General features: G+C 44.1%; 1 protein-coding gene across 1 annotated transcript in view; it reads left to right on the forward strand.

The window, feature by feature from the left end:
• Nucleotides 1–21,173, forward strand: part of LOC106605685 (formin-2) — a 56,074-nt gene that overhangs the window by 15,175 nt on the left and 19,726 nt on the right. The window contains exons 4-10 of the mRNA XM_045696277.1: nt 3,206–3,432; nt 3,535–3,672; nt 3,919–3,925; nt 4,020–4,119; nt 4,447–4,794; nt 5,005–5,101; nt 12,607–12,642. Of these exons, the coding sequence (XP_045552233.1) occupies nt 3,206–3,432; nt 3,535–3,672; nt 3,919–3,925; nt 4,020–4,119; nt 4,447–4,794; nt 5,005–5,101; nt 12,607–12,642 (953 nt within the window). The remainder of the gene's footprint in view (nt 1–3,205; nt 3,433–3,534; nt 3,673–3,918; nt 3,926–4,019; nt 4,120–4,446; nt 4,795–5,004; nt 5,102–12,606; nt 12,643–21,173) is intronic.

A 21,173-nucleotide genomic window follows, 5' to 3' on the forward strand; every position in this document is an offset into this window, starting at 1 on the left:
CCGTGTGTCTAAACACTGCTTACAGGATCTACGCTAGGGACGGTCTGTCTATCGTATAAGTCCTCTCTATAGGCTTATCTCAACGGGAGAATGTGTTGAAATAAATTTAGAGGATGAAAAAATGCTTTCAGTGTAAACTTAAACGACCAAAATCAAATAGAAACGATGTAGAAAAGATAATGAACCTATATATTTTTTTTATAATAGCCTATCATCTTTTGTTGCGTTACAAAGTGGGTTTGAAATAGATTAAATAGCATTTTTTGTCATTGATCTACACGAAATACTACATAATGTCAAAGTGAAAGAAAGCTCAAAACACATTTTTACAAATTAATACATTTTTTTTATTAAAAAGTAATTGCATAAGTATTCACCCCCTTTGTTTAGGCGGTGAATTAGTTATTAGTTCAGAAGTAAAATTTGTCTTAACAAATTACATAAGATATATAGACTCACTCTGTTGGAAATAATAGGGGTTGACATGACTACCCCTTCCTCTGTACCCATACATACAACATCTGTAAGGTACATCAGTCAAGTATTGAATTTCAAGCACAGAATCAACTACAAAGACCAGGGAGTTTTTCGAAAGCCTTATAAAGAAGGGCAGTGATTGGAAGATGGGTAACAATAAAACAATTGACATTGAGTATATTTGTAAGCATGGTCATGTTAATAATTAAACCACCCAGACGCATCAAAGGTGCAGTCGTCCTTCTCAACTGAGCTGCAGGACAGGAAGGAAACTGCCTAGGGATGTCACCATGAGGGGACTGGTCATTTTAAAACAGCTACAGAGTTCAATGGCTGTGATGGGAGAAAACTGAGGATGGATCAAAAACATTGTGGTGACCCCACAATAATGACCTAAATGACAGAGTGAAAAGAACAATAAAAATACACAGAATCATTTTCCAAAACATGCATATGTATGTAACAAGGCACTAAACTAATACTGCACAAAATGAATAAACTTTTTGGCCTAAATGCAAAGCCTTACGTTTGGGAGAAATCCAACACAACATCTTATTCTCTTACCTATTTTAAATAATTACGGCGTTGTAACCGTCATCACTGAAGGCTCGCTAGTCTATACTAGTGCCATAATTTGACTGTAGGGTGTCAGCAAATATATACTGCTCAAAAGAATAAAGGGAACACTTAAACAACACATCCTAGATCTGAATGAAAGAAATAATCTTATTAAATCCTTTTTTCTTTACATAGTTGAATGTGCTGACAACAAAGTAACACAAAAATAATCAATGGAAATCCAATTTATCAACCCATGGTGGTCTGGATTTGGGGTCACACTCAAAATTAAAGTGGAAAACCACACTACAGGCTGATCCAACTTTGATGTAATGTCCTTAAAACAAGTCAAAATGAGGCTCAGTAGTGTGTGTGGCCTCCACGTGCCTGTATGACCTCCCTACAACGCCTGGGCATGCTCCTGATGAGGTGGCGGATGGTCTCCTGAGGGATCTCCTCCCAGACCTGGACTAAAGCATCCGCCAACTCCTGGACAGTCTGTGGTGCAACGTGGCGTTGGTGGATGGAGCGAGACATGATGTCCCAGATGTGCTCAATTGGATTCAGGTCTGGGGAACGGGCGGGCCAGTCCATAGCATCAATGCCTTCCTCTTGCAGGAACTGCTGACACACTCCAGCCACATGAGGTCTAGCATTGTCTTGCATTAGGAAGAACCCAGGGCCAACCACACCAGCATATGGTCTCACAAGGGGTATGAGGATCTCATCTCGCTACCTAATGGCAGTCAGGCTACCTCTGGCGAGCACATGGAGGGCTGTGCGGCCCCCCAAAGAAATGCCACCCCACACCATGACTGACCCACCGCCAAGCCGGTCATGCTGGAGGATGTTGCAGGCAGCAGAATGTTCTCCACGGTGTCTCCAGACTCTGTCACGTCTGTCACGTGCTCAGTGTGAACCTGCTTTCATCTGTGAAGAGCACAGGGCGCCAGTGGCGAATTTGACAATCTTGGTGTTCTCTGGCAAATGCCAAACGTCCTGCACTGTGTTGGGCTGTAAGCACAACCCCCACCTGTGGACGTCGGGCCCTCATACCACCCTCATGGAGCCTGTTTCTGACCGTTTGAGCAGACACATGCACATTTGTGGCCTGCTGGAGGTCATTTTGCAGGGCTCTGGCAGTGCTTCTCCTGCTCCTCCTTGCACAAAGGCTGAGGTAGCGGTCCTGCTGCTGGGTTGTTGCCCTCCTACGGCCTCCTCCACGTCTCCTGATGTACTGGCCTGTCTATTCCATTTGCACAACAGCATGTGAAATGTATTGTCAATCAGTGTTGCTTCCTAAGTGGACAGTTTGATTTCACAGAAGTGTGATTGACTTGGAGTTACATTGTGTTGTTTAAGTGTTCCCTTGAATTTTTTGAGCAGTGTATTTACGTGTTTCCCCTATTCATCTATGGCAAAGATACTTATACTGTAGGTTTCCCCTAACTAGGTCTTGAGCCAGCATGGGAAAAAAGGTGGGGAAGGGTCGTTAAGAACTTAGATGTGTGAACACATCTGTCAGTGCTGCTGCGAACTACAACAGAAGAAATATGCCAAACTGATATACAGTATATATTTTTTATGAGGTATACCCAGACCTCACCCTGTCCAGTTTCAACTGAAATCACCTGCAGTATCTTCATAAAACAGGGCTGATAATTCCATTTTAGCTAGCTAGATAAATTATACAGACAGCTTTTGTGTCACGCCCTGATCTGTTTCACTTGTCCTGGTGCTTGTTTCCACCCCCCTCCAGGTGTCGCCCATCTTCCCCATTTATCCCCTAGGTATTTATACCTGTGTTTTCTGTCTGTCTGTGCCAGTTTGTCTTGTTTGTTCAAGTCATCCAGTGTTTTGTCTCAGCTCCTGCTTTTCCCCAGTCTCACTTTTTCTCATCCTCCTGGTTTTACCCTGGCCTGTCCTGTCTCCGAGCCTGCCTGCCGTCCTGTGCTTTTGTCCCTTCTCTGGATTACCGACCTCTGCCTGACCTGATCCTAGGCCTGCCTGCCGTCCTGTACCATGTCCCCACTACTCTGGATTATCGACCCCTGCCTACCTTGACCTGTCATTTTCCTTGCCGTGTTGTTGCAATAAACATTGTTACTTCAACACAGTCTGCACTTGGGTCTTACCTGACAGTACGAAATGGACCTGACTGACCCAGCAGACTTGGAACAGCTCCGCAATGCCATCTTCTCCCAAGGAGCCCTCATTGGTAGTCACAAGGAGTTGCTTCGTGGTCTGATGGAAGGGTTCCAGGATGTGGCCGAACATCACGACCTAGCATTGGAAGCTTTGCGGGAGCAATACCGTGGGTTGCCTACTAGGCAGCATACCACAACGGTAACCTCCCAGCCCCTCAGTAACCCGGCTGGTAGCAGCGCCGTCACCCCGGTTTCCCAGGAAAGCCGCTTACCTCCCCCGGAGCGCTACGATGGAGATTTCAGAATCTGCCCTGCCTTTCTCTCCCAGTGCTCCCTTGTTTTCGAATTGCAGCCTTCTTCATTCCCCTTGGACCGCTCGAAGACAGCGTATATTATTACACTGAGGTCCGGGAGGGCACTCGTGTGGGCCATGGCGGTGCAGGAGCAACAATCCACCGTCTGCCTTAGTCTGGAGGTATTCGTGGTGGAGGTGAGAAAAGTTTGAGGCTCCAGTGTCTGGGAGAGAGGCTGCCTGGAAGTTACTCCTGCTTCGGCAGGACTCCCCCAGTGTGGCAAACTATGCATTGGATTTCCGCATGCTTGCAGCGAAGGGTGCCTGGAAACCGGAAGCGCTGTTCAAAGAACTCCTGCACGGATTATCAGAGGAGTAAAAGACAAGCTTGCAGCCCGGGAACTACCGATGGATCTCGACTCTCTCATCGCTTTGTCCATCCAGATCGATGGTCAGTAACGGGAACATAGGAGGGAGAAGAGGTCTGATTGCGATCCCAATCGCTCACTCGAGGATCCCACCTTGCATCTGATGAACTCCGGAAGTCCCTGACGTCTTCGTACCCGAGAGGATCCGGCTTCCCAAGTTCCTCCAAGAGCATCCGAAGACTGCCGATTTGCCCCTTCCCAAGCCTCGGGCAGCTCGGTAGGGCTAGGCTGTCTCCAACCGAATGCGTACGCAGACTTAACATCGAGTTGTCTGTATTGCGGTACTGCCGGTCAATATGTGTCTACCTGTCCCTTCAAGAGACCTAGCTCATTGGTAGGAATGAGTACTCTGGTGGGTCTTAAGGATAATGTTGTTTTTCCCCCCTACTCGCTCCCCTCTCCATGCCACCCTGCTGTGGGGCGACCAGTCCAAGTCTCTCCACATACTCATTGACTCGAGGGCTGATATGAGTCTTATGGACGTTACCCAGGCGTCCGAGCTGGGCATCCCCACTCAACCCCTCTCCATTCCCATGGATGTTAGAGCGCTGGACGGGCACTCTATAGGCCGGATCACCCACCATACCACCCCCATCAACCTACGAGTGTCGGGGAACCACAGCGAGATGATCCAATTCCTGCTAATTGAGTCTCCGCAGGTTCCTGTGGAATTGGGATTCTTATGGCTCCAGCGACACAATTCCTCAATTGACTGGTCTACTGGTGCCATCGAGGGCTGGAGCCCGTTCTGCCACGCCCATTGCCTGCCCCGGATCGTCTTCCTGGGGGCTTGGAAATTACCCCGAACCTCCCCTCCATTCCCGCGGAGTACCAGGACCTCCGGGAGGGGTTCAGTAAGGCCCAGGCCACTTCGCTTCCACAACACCGACTGGTACCCAAGGAGATTAAGCCAGATGCGCTGGCACGCTGCTATAGCCCTGCGGCTACACCCCCAGAAGCCGAGAGCTTTTCCCCCCTTCTCCAAAATCAATAACCGCTCTGCTGTTCATCCTCTGTTGCCCTGTATCCTCCGTATACTTCACACTTTTCATGTGTCTAGATCTAAACCCATATCTCACAGCCCTTTGTCTCCTGTTTCCAGGCCCACCCCTCTCCCCCGTCTCATCAACGGCCAATCGGTGTACAAGGAGAGACGTCTCCTGAAGATTCGACCTCGGGGCAGGGGATTCCAATACCTGGTTGACTGGGAGGGTTATGGTCCGGAGGAGAGGTGCTGGGTCTCCGCTAGGGACATCCTGGACTCAGGCCTCATCACTGAATTCCAACGCCGACACCCCACTCAACCAGGTATGCGTCCAGGTAGGACGCCAGGTGGCGTCCCTAGAGGGTACTGTCATGCCCTGATCTATTTCACCTGTTCTTGTGCTTGTCCCCACCCCCGTCCAGGTGTTGCACATCTTCCCCACTTATCCCCTGGGTATTTATACCTGTGTTTTCTGTCTGTCTGTGCCAGTTCGTCTTGTTTGTTCAAGTCAATCAGGATTTTGTCTTAGCTCCTACTTTTCCCCAGTCTCTCTTTTTCTCGTCCTTTTACCCTTGCCTGTCCTGTCTCTGAGCCTGCCTGCCGTCCTGTGCCTTTGCCCCTTCTCTGGATTATCGACCTCTGCCTGACCTGACCCTGGGCCTGCCTGTCGTCCTGTACCTTGACCCTACGCCTCTGAATCCAAACAGTTGGATAAACAAATAATTTGTGAAACCATGATGTGATGTATGACATGATTGGATGTTGCATGCAATTTCAATGTTGTTTGAGTTGCTTTGTGTATCAGAAAATTTGCTTCATATTAACTCACGGCAACACTGCATCCAAATTGCTTGACATAAGCATTTCAAATAACTGTCAGTCAAGGTGAGCTTCCTGCCCCCTCAGCCTATTAGCTTACCCACCAACTCAGCCTGTCTTTTCAGCTTCACTGATAGTTAGACATTAAAGAAGAAGTAGATTTTCACAAATTCAGGAAATTTTTTGTGCAGGGGAAATATTATCGGTGATGTTTTTGTCACTCAAAATCACTGTGCAGAACCTTTAAAACTGCAACATTTCCTATCCACCACCAAGATGGAGGCCTGAAATTGTATTGCCCAGGGACCACACAGAATTCTGCTGCGCAGACAACCGACCTCGCCCATTGCCACGCCCACCACCTAAGTGCCTTTTTGATCCACAAACCCCCCCTGCATTGTTACAAATAATTTCATGATTATACAGTCAATTTCTTAAAATCGGTCTCAAGAAGAAATACTCAAATCTACATTCAGTTAAATGTTTTGAAGAAGTGGGCATTATTAATATATTTTGTACTTATTCTTTGGTCTGTGTATGTTTTTTCACCACTTAACCCTTATAATGGGTTGCGACTCAATTGGTGGGTAACAGAGCAAAAAGGTTTTGGAAACCCTGGATTAGAGGTTACAGTATATCATGGGGGATGATATTGGGATGTTCCGAATGATAAGGGAATCATCCAGACACTCTTTGGGATTTAAATATGTTCCCTAAGCCCTGCATCTAAAGAGAGAAAGGAAAAATAAACTTTTTCTGAATCAGTTTTTGATCTTCTTTTTTATGACTGTGGCATGGTTTTATATAGTCATGTTAGCTCTCAATTTGTGGTTATTTGGTCTTCTATTTGGCTGAAACTTTCATAAAACATTTCTGTGCGATGTAACCTTCCAGTAAAGTTTTAGAGTGCTAGTATTCATGCTAGGGGCCAGGGTTGGCGCCTTGCTCAGTGCGGTATGGAGGATGCTGGCAGATGGTGCTGGGTTTGGTCATGAACGGGACGTCTGAGAGAGATGACACAGGCCTTATCTTCTCAACCCAGTTTGAGTCAGTAACTAGAACCTAATAAGTGAGTGTGAAAGAGCAGGCGGAGAGAAATAGAGAGCAGGCGCAGAGAGGCTGGCCCTGTGATGACTATGGAGGGAGAGAGAGTGTGAGAAGGTTGAGGGTGAAGCAATTAACAGAGAGAGAAACTGGCAGACAGTGTAGGGTGTGAGAGAGAGATAGACATGGAGTATGTGATGGAGTCACAGGGGGACTGTGAAGAAGAGAAAGGTGGGTGAATATTATAGAAGACAGCTTTTTTGAGGATTGTTTATCTTGTCTCACAGCAATTTTCTGTTGACAGACAGACATGGGAAAGCAGAATGAAATAAATAACTGACAGTTTTACTTGTTTCGCCAGTCTGACCACAGTATAGAAATACCTAAAGGCCTTTACACAGCAAAAATTCTTCATGATTTACGGCAGATTAAGGCCATCCATATGAATGCTTGGAAGAAGATCACTGGGTTGATGCTGTGACTGAGTTCGTTAAACGTATCTATTCTTCACACACAGATGGTAAGGGGTAAGGTAGTGAACAGTAGCTGCAAAGAATTTCAAAGAACACTCATTCAACTGATTTATCTACAGTTATATTCCAGAAAGGTTTACAGTTTGTTTCTATTTCATAGGCGGTTGTGTGGAAAAGTTTCAGTTAGGTGTGCATGTATCATGCAAGTTCATTGGCCCTTCATAATCAGAAGTACTGCAGGAGAGTATGAAAATGTAATGTTTATTATATCCTGTTCCTTTGAGACGTGCTTTGTTACCGTACTACATAGATCAAAACAGTGTGAAAAGCCGATATACGTACATGGTCTCACTGTGCTCAATTCCAGTGCATAACTCAACACCTCAGATTAAACAAGGTAGACTCACAGGGTCTGTTCGTCTTTAAACTTTCAAAGTATTATACTTACAGGTGTACCTTGACAGAACCCATATTTATATTTTAGTTTATGACTTCCAGTGTTAAAGGGGATTGCTGAAAACGTGGAGACTCAGAGCCAATAGTACCTGCTGTGTGAGAAAGTAGTCTGTAGCAGTGTGTGAGACAGTGACGTGCGGTAGATAACAATGTAGCCAAGATAAACAAACGATAGCCTCCGATGGCCGCATATTTCATATCATCCAACAAAATGACATACTCAACTCAGCTCACCTCAGCTCAGTCATAGACCGATGTAGCATCGACAGTTACAAGCACTAAAAGAACAATATATGTAAACATTTCATCCAAATAGTTTGCAACACAAACTCCGTAGCCTTTCACAATGGATTTACAATTCTTCCAATTCACCGCACAAACATGCACACACACACACACACACACACACACACACACACACACACACACACACACACACACACACACACACACACACACACACACACACACACACACACACACACACACACACACAATAAATTATTATGTGAAATATTATTACACGCACATATATAATAAATAATGTTCTAACGAAAGGTCCATATCAACAATCAAAATGATTGAAAATGCAGATCAAAACGTAAAAAAAGCATCTAATCAAAACGAAATTCTATCTTGATAAATCAAATGCATCAAAGGGATGTTGTCTATTCTCATGTTCAATGAACCCGCAAATTGCAAAGTTAAATGCATTTAGGCCTACCTATCCTTGTAAATGAAGTCCATTCATCGTCCTTCACGGTGAACCTCTCTGTGATCCAACCGATCATAGAAAGTGTCAAACTCTTGTCTCTGGGCATCCACAACTTTATTAGGTCACTGATACTGTAAGTGCACAGCAGAACCCCATTCCATTATTTTATTCTGCATAACACGAAAGAGTGCATCAGTTTACCTGAAAATCTCCCAATAGACCATCAGCAGGAAGACGGTTGATGCCTTTGACAGCCAGATATCATATCCAGAGGCCATCAAGCAGCATGTCGTCCAGAATAATACCAAGTTTGCCTTGAAAATCCAACCTGGAAAATTATTTGGGGTGCAGTATATTGTCCATTTGTCAGGTTGTTATTTCTAGCTAGCTAGATATATTCAGTTCAAGGTATGCGATTACCAAACGATGTAGACGCGCCCAAACGTGCAGAGCTTACCCCAGGCTTACCTACACAACATGTTTAGGCAATACGTATGCGCAAAATATGAAATCAGCTCAATGCAACGAATGAAGCTAGGCAAAGCAGCGAGGCCCATGCTGACCCTGTTCATCAACAGTGACTGGAGTCAGTAACACGCGTCAACGATTTGAATGGATGGGAATGAAGGCATGCAAACTCTGACACCTGTCCTGAGGTTTTGTATGCAGTTTTAGCAAATAGATCTTGAGAATAAAAAACACCAGAATCATTGAGGAAAAAACATTAGATAACAAAAAAGATTGACCATTCTTTAAATAATTGTGGCTTTTCATAAGAGCTTTTTTTTCTAACGTTTTATTATCACTGGTGTCACCAGCTCATCAGATGGTCAGCAAGAATGGCCCTGGTACAAACAACCTTAAACCTAATGTACTTTAGATATGGGTATTTGTTTTTGTACTGTAGATTATTCAGTACTACCAGCAACAGGCCAAAGTCTGTTTCTCATATTTGTCATGGAGAAAATCCAGGATCAATTTCTCCACATATTTTAATATCAGTATTTAGTAGGGAAATGGGACTGTAATCAGTTCAGAAATTGTCACGTCCTGACCAGTAAAAGGGGTTATTTGTTATTGTAGTTTGGGCAGGACGTGGGAGGGGTGTATTTGTTTAGTGTGTTTCAGGGTTTTTGGTTTATGTTCTATGTTTTCTATTTCTATGTGGGTTTTCTAGTTTGTCTATTTCTATGTTAGTTTTGGGAACGACCACCAATTAGAAGCAGCTGGTTATCGTTGCTTCTAATTGGAGGCCATATTTAAGTGGGTTTATTTTCTCTTGTGTTTGTGGGTGGTTGTTCCATGTATAGTCTATGTACCGTACAGGACTGTTGTTCGTTGTGCTTTTGTTCAGTGTTCATTTCTTTAATAAATCAAGAAGAGGATTCACATCCCCGCTGCAGTTTGGTCCGATCATTACGATGCTTATGACAGAACCACCCACCATAAGAGGACCAAGCAGTGGAGGAAGGAGCAGCAGGAGGAGTATAAGGAGTCATGGACCTGGGAGGAGATATTAGCTGGAGAAGGACCATGGAGGAAGGCTTGAGAGGACCGGGAATGTTATGCGGGAACACTGCTGGCAAGGAAGCCTGAGAGGCAGCCCCCAAAAAATGTTGGGGGGGGCACATGGGAAGATTGGCTAGGTCAGGCAATAGACCTGAGCCAACTCCCCGTGCTTATTATGGTGAGCGTTTGGCAGTGAGAGCACCGTTCTATGTGGAAGGTCTTGCCCATCTGCACGCACAGTCCGCTGCGAGCGATACCAGCCCCCCCGCAGCTGCCGTGCTAGAGTGGGCATCCAGCCAGGGAGAAGTATGCCTGCGCAATACATCTGGCTACCAGTGCGTCTCCTGGGCCCAGGCTACCCTGCGCCTGCTCTATGCACGGCAGCTATCTTGCCTCAGCACAGTCCAGTTCGCCCTGTGCCAGCACTCTGCCCATGCCGGGCTACAGTAACAATCCAGCCAGGACGGGTTGTGCAGGCTGTGCGCTCCAGACCTCCAGTGCATAGTCAAGGCCCAGTGTATCCAGTTCCTGCTCCTCGCACTAGCCCTGTGGTGCGCGTCCCTAGTCTGGCGCCTCCAAAGCCAGCCCCACGCACCAGGCCTTTAGTGCGCCTGCCCAGTCCAGTTCGTCCTGTTCCTGCTCCTCGCACTAGCCCTGTGGTGCGTGTCACTAGTCTGGTGCCTCCAAAGCCAGTCCCACACGTCAGGCCTTCAGTGCGTTGTCCCTGTCTAGAGCTTCCGGCGACAGTGCCCCGTCTAGAGCTTCCGGCGACAGTGCCCCGTCTAGAGCTTCCGGCGACAGTGCCCTGTCTAGTGCTTCCGGCGACTTCCCACAGTCCGGCGCAGCCAGAGTTGGCCCGCCAGTCCGGTGCAGCCAGAGTCGACCCAGAGCCTTCAGCAGGGGTGGACAGGTTAGAGTGGGGATTAAGCCCGGAGCCAGAGCCACCTCCGTGGGGGGAGGTTTGGGAAGGAGGGGTGTAGCACAGGAACCGTCGGTGACGGTGGCCACCCTCCCTTCCCTCCCTTTATTTTGGGGTTATTGTTTTGTTCGTTTTTGTTTCAGGTGCATCCGGGGTCTGCACCTTTGGGGGGGTACTGCCACGTCCTGACCAGTAAAATGGGTTATTTGTTATTGTAGTTTGGTCAGGACGTGGCAGGGGTGTGTTTGTTAAGTGTGTTTCGGGGTTTTTGATCTATGTTTTCTACTTCTATGTGGGTTTTCTAGTTTGTCTATTTCTATGTTAGTTTTGGGAACGACCTCCAATTAGAAGTAGATGGTTGTCGTTGCTTCTAATTGGAGGCCATATTTAAGTAGGTTTATTTTCTCTTGTGTTTGTGGGTGGTTGTTCCATGTATAGTCTATGTACCTTACAGGACTGTTGTTCATCATTCTTTTGTTCAGTGTTCATTTCTTTAAAACCTGTTAGGGACAGACGTTCCGCTAGCGGAACGCCTCACCAATATCCAATGGTAGAGCGTGGCGCGAAATACAAATACCTCAAATGCTATAAATTCAATTTCTCAAACATATGACTATTTTACACCATTTTAAAGACAAGACTCTCGTTAATCTAACCACATTGTCCGATTTCAAAAAGGCTTTACAACGAAAACAAAACATTAGATTATGTCAGAGTACCCTGCCAAAAATAATCACACAGCCATTTTCAAAGCAAGCATATATGTCACCAAAACCACAGCTAAATGCAGCACTAACCTTTGATGATCTTCATCAGATGACAACCCTAGGACATTATGTTATACAATACATGCATGTTTTGTTCAATCAAGTTCATATTTATATCAAAAACCAGCTTTTTACATTAGCATGTGACGTTCAGAACTAGCATACCCCCCGCAAACTTCCGGGGAATTCGCTAACATTTTACTAAATTGCTCACGATAAACGTTCACAAAAAGCATAACAATTATTTTAAGAATTATAGATACAGACCTCCTCTATGCACTCGGTATGTCCGATTTTAAAATAGCTTTTTGGTGAAAGCACATTTTGCAATATTCTAAGTACATAGCCCAGGCATCACGGGCTAGCTATTTAGACACCCGGCAAGTTTAGCACTCACCATAATCATATTTACTATTATAAAAGTTTGATTACCTTTTGTTGTCTTCGTCAGAATGCACTCCCAGAACTGCTACTTCAATAACAAATGTTGGTTTGGTCCAAAATAATCCATCGTTATATCCGAATAGCGGCGTTTTGTTCGTGCGTTCCAGACACTATCCGAAATGGTAAAGAAGGGTCGCGCGCATGGCGCAATTTGTGACAAAAAAATTCTAAATATTCCATTACCGTACTTCGAAGCATGTCAACCGCTGTTTAAAATCAATTTTTAAGCCATTTTTCTCGTAGAAAAGCGATAATATTCCGACAGGGAATCTCCTTTTCGGCAAACAGAGGAAAAAATCACAAAGGCGGGGGTGGTCGGGTCACGCGCCTAAGCCCAGAGTCCCTTGATCGGCCACTTGAGAAAGGCGATAATGTGTTTCAGCCTGGGGCTGGGATGACGACATTCTGTTTTTTCCCGGGCTCTGAGCGCCTATGGACGATGTAGGAAGTGTCACGTTAGAGCAGAGATCCTTAGTAAAAGATAGAGATGGAAAAGAAGTTCAAGAAATGGTCAGACAGGCCACTTCCTGTAAAGGAATCTCTCAGGTTTTGACCTGCCATTTGAGTTCTGTTATACTCACAGACACCATTCAAACAGTTTTAGAAAATGTAGGGTGTTTTCTATCCATATGTAATAAGTATATGCATATTCTAGTTACTGGGTAGGAGTGGTAACCAGATTAAATCGGGTATGTTTTTTATCCAGCCGTGTCAATACTGCACCCTAGCCCTAACAGGTTAAGATTGCCAATGTAAGACATTTAAGCGTGTTAACCCTCGCAAGGCTGCCAGCCAGATGAATTCCCAAGCTGCGTCCTTAGAGCATGTGCAGACCAGTTGGCTGAATATGTCAATAAACACTCCAATCTTTCCCTATCCCAGTCTGTCCCCACTTGCTTCAAGATGTCCAACATTGTTCCTGTTCCCAAGAAAGCTAAGGTAACTGAACAAAATTACTATCACCCTGTAGCACTCACTTTTGTCATCATGAAGTGCTTTGAGTGGCTAGTTAAGGATCATATCACCTCCACCTTACCCAACACCCTAGACCAACTACAATTTGCATACTGCCCCAACGGATCCACGGATGACGCAATCGCAATTGCACTGCACACTGCCCTATCCCATCTGGTCAAGTGGAATACCTATGTAAGAATGCTGTTCATCGACTACAGCTCAGCTCAACCCCACCCTGTGCAACTGGATCCTGGACTTCCTGAAGGGCTGACCCCAGGTGGTAAAGGTAGGCAACACACCTCCGCTATGCTGATCCTCAACACGGGGGCACCTCAAGGGTGCATTCTCAGCCCCCATCTGTTAACCCATGACTGTGTGGCCATGAACTTCTCCAACTCAATCACCAAGTTTGCAGACGACACATCAGTGGTAGGCCTGATAACCAACAACGTCGAGAAAGCCTACATGGAGTTGGGGGGAGTCCTGGCGGAGTGGTGCCAGGAAAATAACCTCTACCTCAACGTCAAAAAAAAAGAAGGAGCTGATCGTGGACTTCAGGAGAAAGCAGAGAGAGCAAGCCCCCATTCACATCAACAGGACCTCAGTGAAGAGGGTGAAAAGCTTCAAGTTCCTCGGCGTGCACATCACTGACAACATGAAATGGTCCACCCACACAGACAGTGTGGTTAAAAAAAAAAGGGGCAACAGTGCCTCTTCAACCTCAGGAGGCTGAAGAAATTTGGCTTGGCCGTTAAGACCCTCATGAACATCTACAGATGCACCATTGAGAGCATCCTGTCGGGCTGTTTCACTGCCTGGTAAGGCAATTGCACCATCCGCAACAGCAGGGCTCTTCAGAGGGTGGTGCGGTCAGCCCAATGCATCACCGGGAGCACACTGCCTGCCCTCCAGGACATCTACAGCACCCAGCATCACAGGAAGGCCAAGAAGATCATTAAGGACCTCAGCCACCCGAGCCACAGCCTGTTCACCCTGCTACCTTCTAGAAGGTGGAGACAGTACAGGTGCATCAAAGCTGGGACTGAAAAACCGCTTCAGACCTTCACCACCTCCATGCCGTCAGACAGTTAATTAGTCACCACTAGCTGTCCTCTGCCCAGCACCCTGCCCTGAACTTAGTTACTGTTACTAGCTGGCTACCACCCGGTACTCTACCCCAGTGAAAATCTTGGGGTGGCACACCAAAAGCCATAACTGAATTTCAGGAATTCTATTATGTTGTTGTAGTATATAGGCTAGTTGAAAACTATGTCAATGTGAGAGTTAAGGAATCACATACTGATATACTTTGGTTTCTTATTTTACAGTTAATGTTACTAATTATCTGAATGTGCATAGACTAATACTGGTACCGTTAACATTTTGAGTTCCACAACAATCTTGTTTTAATGTGGTATGTATCTGTATATGCATGTGTTAGGCGATTCATTGTTCTTCAAATAGGCTAGTTGTCCTTTTCCTTAAAAAGACACATACAGCTTTAATTTGAAGGAGTACATTGATTGTAAGGAGCAAAACAATTACTGGGATCAAGCCTACTCAAGTTTAAAAACACCACACAGAGGCTTCCAATTCTTTTCAATACAGCTTTATTTGGCTGTTGCTGTGTCTTTTTGTTAACTAAAATATTATATATGTTCAAAAATGAAAAACAAAATGGAAAAAAAACATTATCATTGTACATTTTACTATAGCCAACGCACAACCTATTCATATCCCTGCTTTATTAGGCTACATTCTTTTCAATACAGCTTTATTCACCTTTTGGCAAACCCATCCATTAAAGTCATCAACATTTATGGCCCTAGCCCTTCTTGACTCTACACGTAACACCCCCAAATTGCTCAATCTCTCGTCACTCATTGTATTTCTCAAGACAGTCTTGATTAACTTTAGCACAGAAACTGCACTCACATGCTACAGTGCTCACAGGTAATGCAAGTGAAATTTTGAAAAGTTTAAACATCTCGTGGAACACCTCCCTATATGGCTCAAGGAAGACTGTGAGCTCTATTAAACTGGTTGGTGTTTCCAAGCCACTAGTTTGCTTCCTATCAAGAATTTGCTTAAACTGAGGGAGCTCATATTCTAGATCCTCAGTGCTGCAGTTGTATTGTGAGGCAAATGGAAACACCACATTACAGGCTTGTATCCCTTGCATTATGACATAATTTTCTTCAAAAAATCTTCTCTTCACCTCAGAGAGAAGCACATCAACAATTGGAATGAATGAACCTGCCCGAAATAACTCCTTTTCTGTGATGACCTGTCTTTGAACTACTGGAGTAGAAATGTAGTACCCTACAAGCCTAGAGCTTGGTGTGACCTGACGCCCTGGAGGGCCTGGAGGTGCAACACCGATGTTGCATTGCTCGGCAAGGGTCACAGTATCAGTCGTGCTCAAATTGAGTTGTGGGGGACTGTCAAATATCTGACAGATGTTTTATCTCACCAAAACATTGGTGAATGTTACAAGGAGGCCAACAAACTGTAGATCTATTTGGGCTAATAGACCTCTTGCCTCTACAGCTCTGTCACCAATTCTCTCTTCAGATATTTATTTCAGTAGATGTATGATGGCTGGCACTCTGTCCCTCACTGTCTTGCAAGCATTGTGCCTACATGCCCACCGTGTCTCTATCGGGGCTCTCTCGGGGCTTGCTGAAACATCTCCCTTCGTACCTCTAGCCACCTTTGGTGCACATATGACCATGACACAAAGACAGAGTTTCTGCAAAAGAGAAAAGAAACAATAGGCTCCAGGGATGCATTTCACACTGTCAACTAATACTACATTTAAGCAATGTGCATTGCAGTGAACCTAAAAAGCTAATTGGGCCTCTGATTTAATGTGTGCTTGCACACCTGTGTTCTTTCCACTCATGACAAATGCACCATCATATGCTTGCCCTACTAGGTGGTTTCTGTAGTCAAGGCTTCTGCAGTATTTGTACAATTTCGTATCCAATTACAAAGGACATCTGTTCTTTCTTGCTAATGTCTTTGGTCTCGTCGACCATAATGCTGAAAGCCTCACTTTGTGCAACTTCACAAATGATTACGGTGCGGACTATTTCAGCCAGGCAATCAATTATTTTGTTTTGTGTACTATGCCCAAGGTATGTTGCATTTCTTTGACTTTTCTTTAGACTGTGTGATCATGCTTGGCTAGCAGTTCCATAATAGCAAGGAAATGTCCTTTATCCTGATCTTCCGTTTCTTCATGTGCTTTCTGTGCAATGTTTTGCGTAGCTGTGAGAAGCAGCGTTTCTCCAACAGTTTTAATGTACTCTCTATTTTCCTTCACTAATTTATTATATTCTGCATTTAAGGAGGCTGAAAGGGAGCATTTGCTTGCAGTCGACTTTTCATATTCTGCCCATGCTAAGATGGCATTAGTATGTGATTCTGATTTGGCATGGCTAATAAATCCCCCATCTTTGTAAGTTGTTTTTTTTTCACATTTTTTAACCCCTCTTCAGGTGTAAACACTGAATCACCTGAGGAGGGGAGAATGAAGTGCCGGCAGGCATATCAGTAGGCAGAGTCTTTACTCTGAGAGTATTCCAGCCATTTATGCGTACTGTACCACTCTTTCATGAAGCCCCGTCTTCTATCCCCCTGAAGGGGGGACCCCTCTGCTCTTGACTGGGATATATCTAGGATGAAACGAGGCAAAATCAGTTATTTTGATTTAAAAATAATAAAAGTAATAATTAATGATAATAACATGAGTAGCTAGCTCCTCTCTATAGTAATTACCGATTTAAATTTGTAATATCAGCCTATAGACAATTCTATTCAAACTCAACTACCAATAAACATGAATAGAAGGATTGTGATTATGTCATAACTCATAACTCAATGTAGACACACTGTAACCATACATTTATCCAGATAATGTTACTCTCTAGCCATCCATTTCATTATCAGGGTCACTGTCACACCGTCATAACTTCACCTGCTAGTCCAGGAACAGGTTGAATAGCTCTAGCTGAGTCCTGCCTCGCTTGGTTGTCAACCTCTGTGACTGTTGCTGCCTGTTCCGCACTTTCATGCCATGCTGCTGTCTGTTCTTCACTGTACTCTGTCACTGATGCTGCCTGTGCCTGTTCGTCGCTGTCATGTTCTGTCATGCTCTCTCACTGCCTCTGCCTGTTCATTGGCTTGCTCAATGACATCATCTTCGACTGCATCCTCACTAACGTCCTATCCTCTGCTGCTCGTCCCCTGTCGGCTCCGTCTTCACTGTACTACTTTTCTTCTTAAAGAAAGAAGAGATATCCGTGGACGTTCTCTTCATTGTCTGAAAATTGACATGGCTACAGTGACTAATCGTAGCTAATAAGCTAACGCTATACCAGCCCAAAATGTCAGCTAGCTAGATGCTCTAGCAGTCCTAAGTTCATCAAGTGGATTGAAAATCGTTTTATAAAGCTACGATAACTTTAACTATAGTTAGCTACCACTCTCTGTGCTGCAGAGTAACCTTAAGACATAAACTAGCTAGCTAAGCCCCCCCCCCAAATCCTTGATGTAGTTATTGAACACTGGTCACTTTAATAATGATTACATACTGTGTTAATCACTTCTTGAAGTGATAATGCCCGATAAGCCAGTGTTCAGAGGATACATTGGCAGGGATGTTGTTAGGCCCGAGATGTCTTCGAGGGCATTATCACTTTTATACAACGGGTTACCAACATATTCAAATAATGATTGACATATTTTAACTTTTTTATGAACACTCTTGACATTCTCTCAACCAGCTTAACCTGGAATGCTTTTCCAAAAGTACTGAAGGAGTTACCAAATATGCTGAGCACTTACTGGCTGCTTTTCATTCCCTCTGCGGTCCAACTCATTCCAAAACATCTCAATTGGGTTGAGGTCAGGTGATTGTGGAGGCCAGGTCATCTGATACAGCCCTCCATCACTTTCATTCTTGGTCAAATAGCCCTTACACAGCCTGGAGGTGTGTTGGTTCATTGTAGTAGTGTTTTCTTTGCAGCAATTCGACCAAAAAGGCCTGATTCATGCAGTCTCCTCTGAACAGATGATGTTGAGATGTGTCTGTTACTTGAACTCTGTGAAGCATTTATTTGGGCTGCAACTTCTGAAGCTGGTACCTCTAATGAACTTATCCTCTGCTGCAGAGGTAACTCTGGGTCTTCCTTTCCTGTGGCGGTCCTCATGAGAGCCAGTTTCATCACAGCGCTTGATGGTTTTTGCAACTGCACTTGGAGAAACTTTCAAAGTTGTTGATATTTCCGGATTGAATGACCTTCGAATCCCAGAGCTGACAATGTAAAAACCTGTCGTTCTGCCCCTGAGCAAGGCAGTTAACCCACTGTTTCCTGGGCGCCGAAGAGGTGGATGTTGATTATGGCAGCCCCCCGCACCTCTGATTCAGTAGGGGTTAGGTTAAATGCGGAAGACGCATTGAATTGACATGAATGCATTCAGTTGGACAATTGACTAGGTATCCCCCTTTCCCTTTCATGTCTTAAAGTAATAATGGACTGTCGTTTCTCTTTGCTTATTGGAGCTGTTCTTCCGATAATATGGACTTGGTCTTTTACCAAATAGGGCTATCTTCTGTATACCACCCCTACCTTGTCACAACACAACTGATTGTCTCAAACACATTAAGAAGGAAAGAAATTCCACAAATACATTTTTAACAAGGCACACCTGTTAATTGAAATGCATTCCAGGTGACTACCTCATGAAGCTGGTTGAGAGAATGCCAAGAGTGTGCAAAGCGGTCATCAAGGCAAAGGGTGGTTACTTTGAAGAATCTTAAATATAAAATATATTTTGATTTGTTTATAATTTTTGTTATTTCATAGTTTCGATGTCTTCACTATTATTGTAGAAAATAATACAAATATAGAAAAACCCTGGAATTAGTGGTTGTGTCAACTTTTGACTGGTACTGTGTATATATACATATTTCGGACACTGACATTGCTCGATCTGATATTTCTTAATTTCTTTCTTAGTATTTTTGGGAGTTATGTGTATTGTTTTGTTCGGTATTACTGCCCTGTTGGAGACAAACATAAGCCTTTCGCTGCACCTGCGATAACATCATCTGCAAATTATTTGTACACAACCAATCAAATGTTATGTAATTGATTCATTAAAAAAAGTTGAATGTTAATGCAGATTGTATTTTGTTTTATTTATATGAATCTTGAAGGGTGCCAAGCACTTTGACATTTATCTTTTTGAGAAAAAAACTCAACTTCTCAATCTCATGGGGTGGCAGGTAGCCTAGTGGTTAGAGCATTGGGCCAGTAACCAAAAGGTTGCTAGATTGAATCTGCCCCTGAACAAGGCAGCCTACTGTAGGCCACTGTTCCTACAGTAGGCTGTCATTGTAAGGATTTGTTCTTAACTGACTTGCCTAGTTAAATAAAATATATTTTTCTGAGCAATTGTACAGTATAGTTATTTTCAATTTTTTGGGAGCGTACAATATAGCTCAGTATTTGTATGATTTATTTTATGAAAAATATTCTGCTCATCTTTATCAAGGGAGCCAATAATTTTAGACCTGACTGTAGTTACAGAAAGCGATTATTTTCTTATATAATGAAATATGTAATAGTCAAGCCCCAGTATTAGCAACTAGTTGAAAATCAGTCAGTAATTCATTTTATTTATTTGGACTACAAAACAAAAACCACAATTCCCATAAATGAAGTGGTCCTTCCTTGGAACATGTAGGAAGGTGGCCTTTTCATAAACAGTCTTTTAATCTTCAGTTATTAACAGTTTAATGAATTTGTTCTGGTTGTCAGTTCCACAGCGTCTGCTCTGAACATTACTCTGTATCTGGAGTTCATGTTCCATCTGGTCCACTTGAAAGGCAAACTAAAGGAAATGTGCATTAAATACCAAAACAAACATGGAAACCACAAGCCCTACTGGTATGTGTGGTGTTTGGCCACAGAGTCAGCCCAACTGTACAGTATGTCTGCTGGAAGGAGATATACAGTACTATTTCTCTAGTTAAAATCTATTTAAGCAATAAGGCACGAGGGGGTGTGGTATATGGCCAATATACCACGGCTAAAGGCTGTTCATGCACAGCGCGGAGTGCCTGGATACATCCATCAGCCATGGTATATTGGCCATATACCACAACCCCCCGAGGTGCCTTAATGCCATTATAAACTGGTTACCAACGTAATTAGAGCAATAAAAATAAACATTTTGTCATACCCGTGGTATACAGTTTAAAGGAAGAACCTTTAACCTTTATATCACAACTGTCAGCCAATCAAAATTCAGGGCTCGAACCACCCAGTTTATGGGTTGAAAGGTGTCTCCGCTCTTATAAGACATGCATCCTCATACAAGGGGAGTAGAGACGTATTATCTCTATCAGATTTTAATGTATCCCTCTCCACTGTTATAATGGGCACTTTTAGTAAAGTACAATGAGATAATGGGATAATGTCATAAAGTTTGTTATTATTTAAACGCTTTAGAATAAGACTCCCTAGTACACCCTGCTGGTTGTGACGGTTCCAATAGCTACAGCCAAGCATTGTCATCAATAGCACTGCATGACATTAAACCTGTCTCTTTCAGCAGAACATTCAGAGCCCGATGCATTGTTATGTCAATAAAGACAAGAGCATGAAAAGGGGCATGTTTTTTCAATTTCAACCGTGATACAGTTTTAAGACGCTATGACATTCCTGAGAAGCTTTTGGCTGGACAACACAAGAGGCCCGTCCTTTGACTGCTAGAGCCACATTAATAATATTGATCATGTTAAAATTACTGTGACTTGAGACATGGTGTATTTTTTAGGAAATGTGTCACAACGGAGGATCAAAAGAGTCTTTTAGCTGCTTAACCCACCCTCATCTCTCACACCCCGCTCCCCGCGCCCTTCTCTCTCCTGCCTGAGGCTATGTTATTGAGTTGTGGAGCCAAATTGTTTCTATTTTGTATTGTGAGACTCCATCCTGTCTCCCGGTCTCTAAACCCTAACCACAGTTGGCAGCGTAGCCACCCTGACTTAGGAATGATGGGTTCTAATGGTTACACCCTCACAGTTCTAGAACACACACACAAACACAGAGCCATGGAGAAGTTCACTCCTCACTTCACAGTAAGAAATGGAGTCACCCTGTCTGTGG

Source organism: Salmo salar, chromosome ssa01 (genome assembly GCF_905237065.1).
Source record: "Salmo salar chromosome ssa01, Ssal_v3.1, whole genome shotgun sequence".
Classification (NCBI taxonomy): domain Eukaryota; kingdom Metazoa; phylum Chordata; class Actinopteri; order Salmoniformes; family Salmonidae; genus Salmo; species Salmo salar.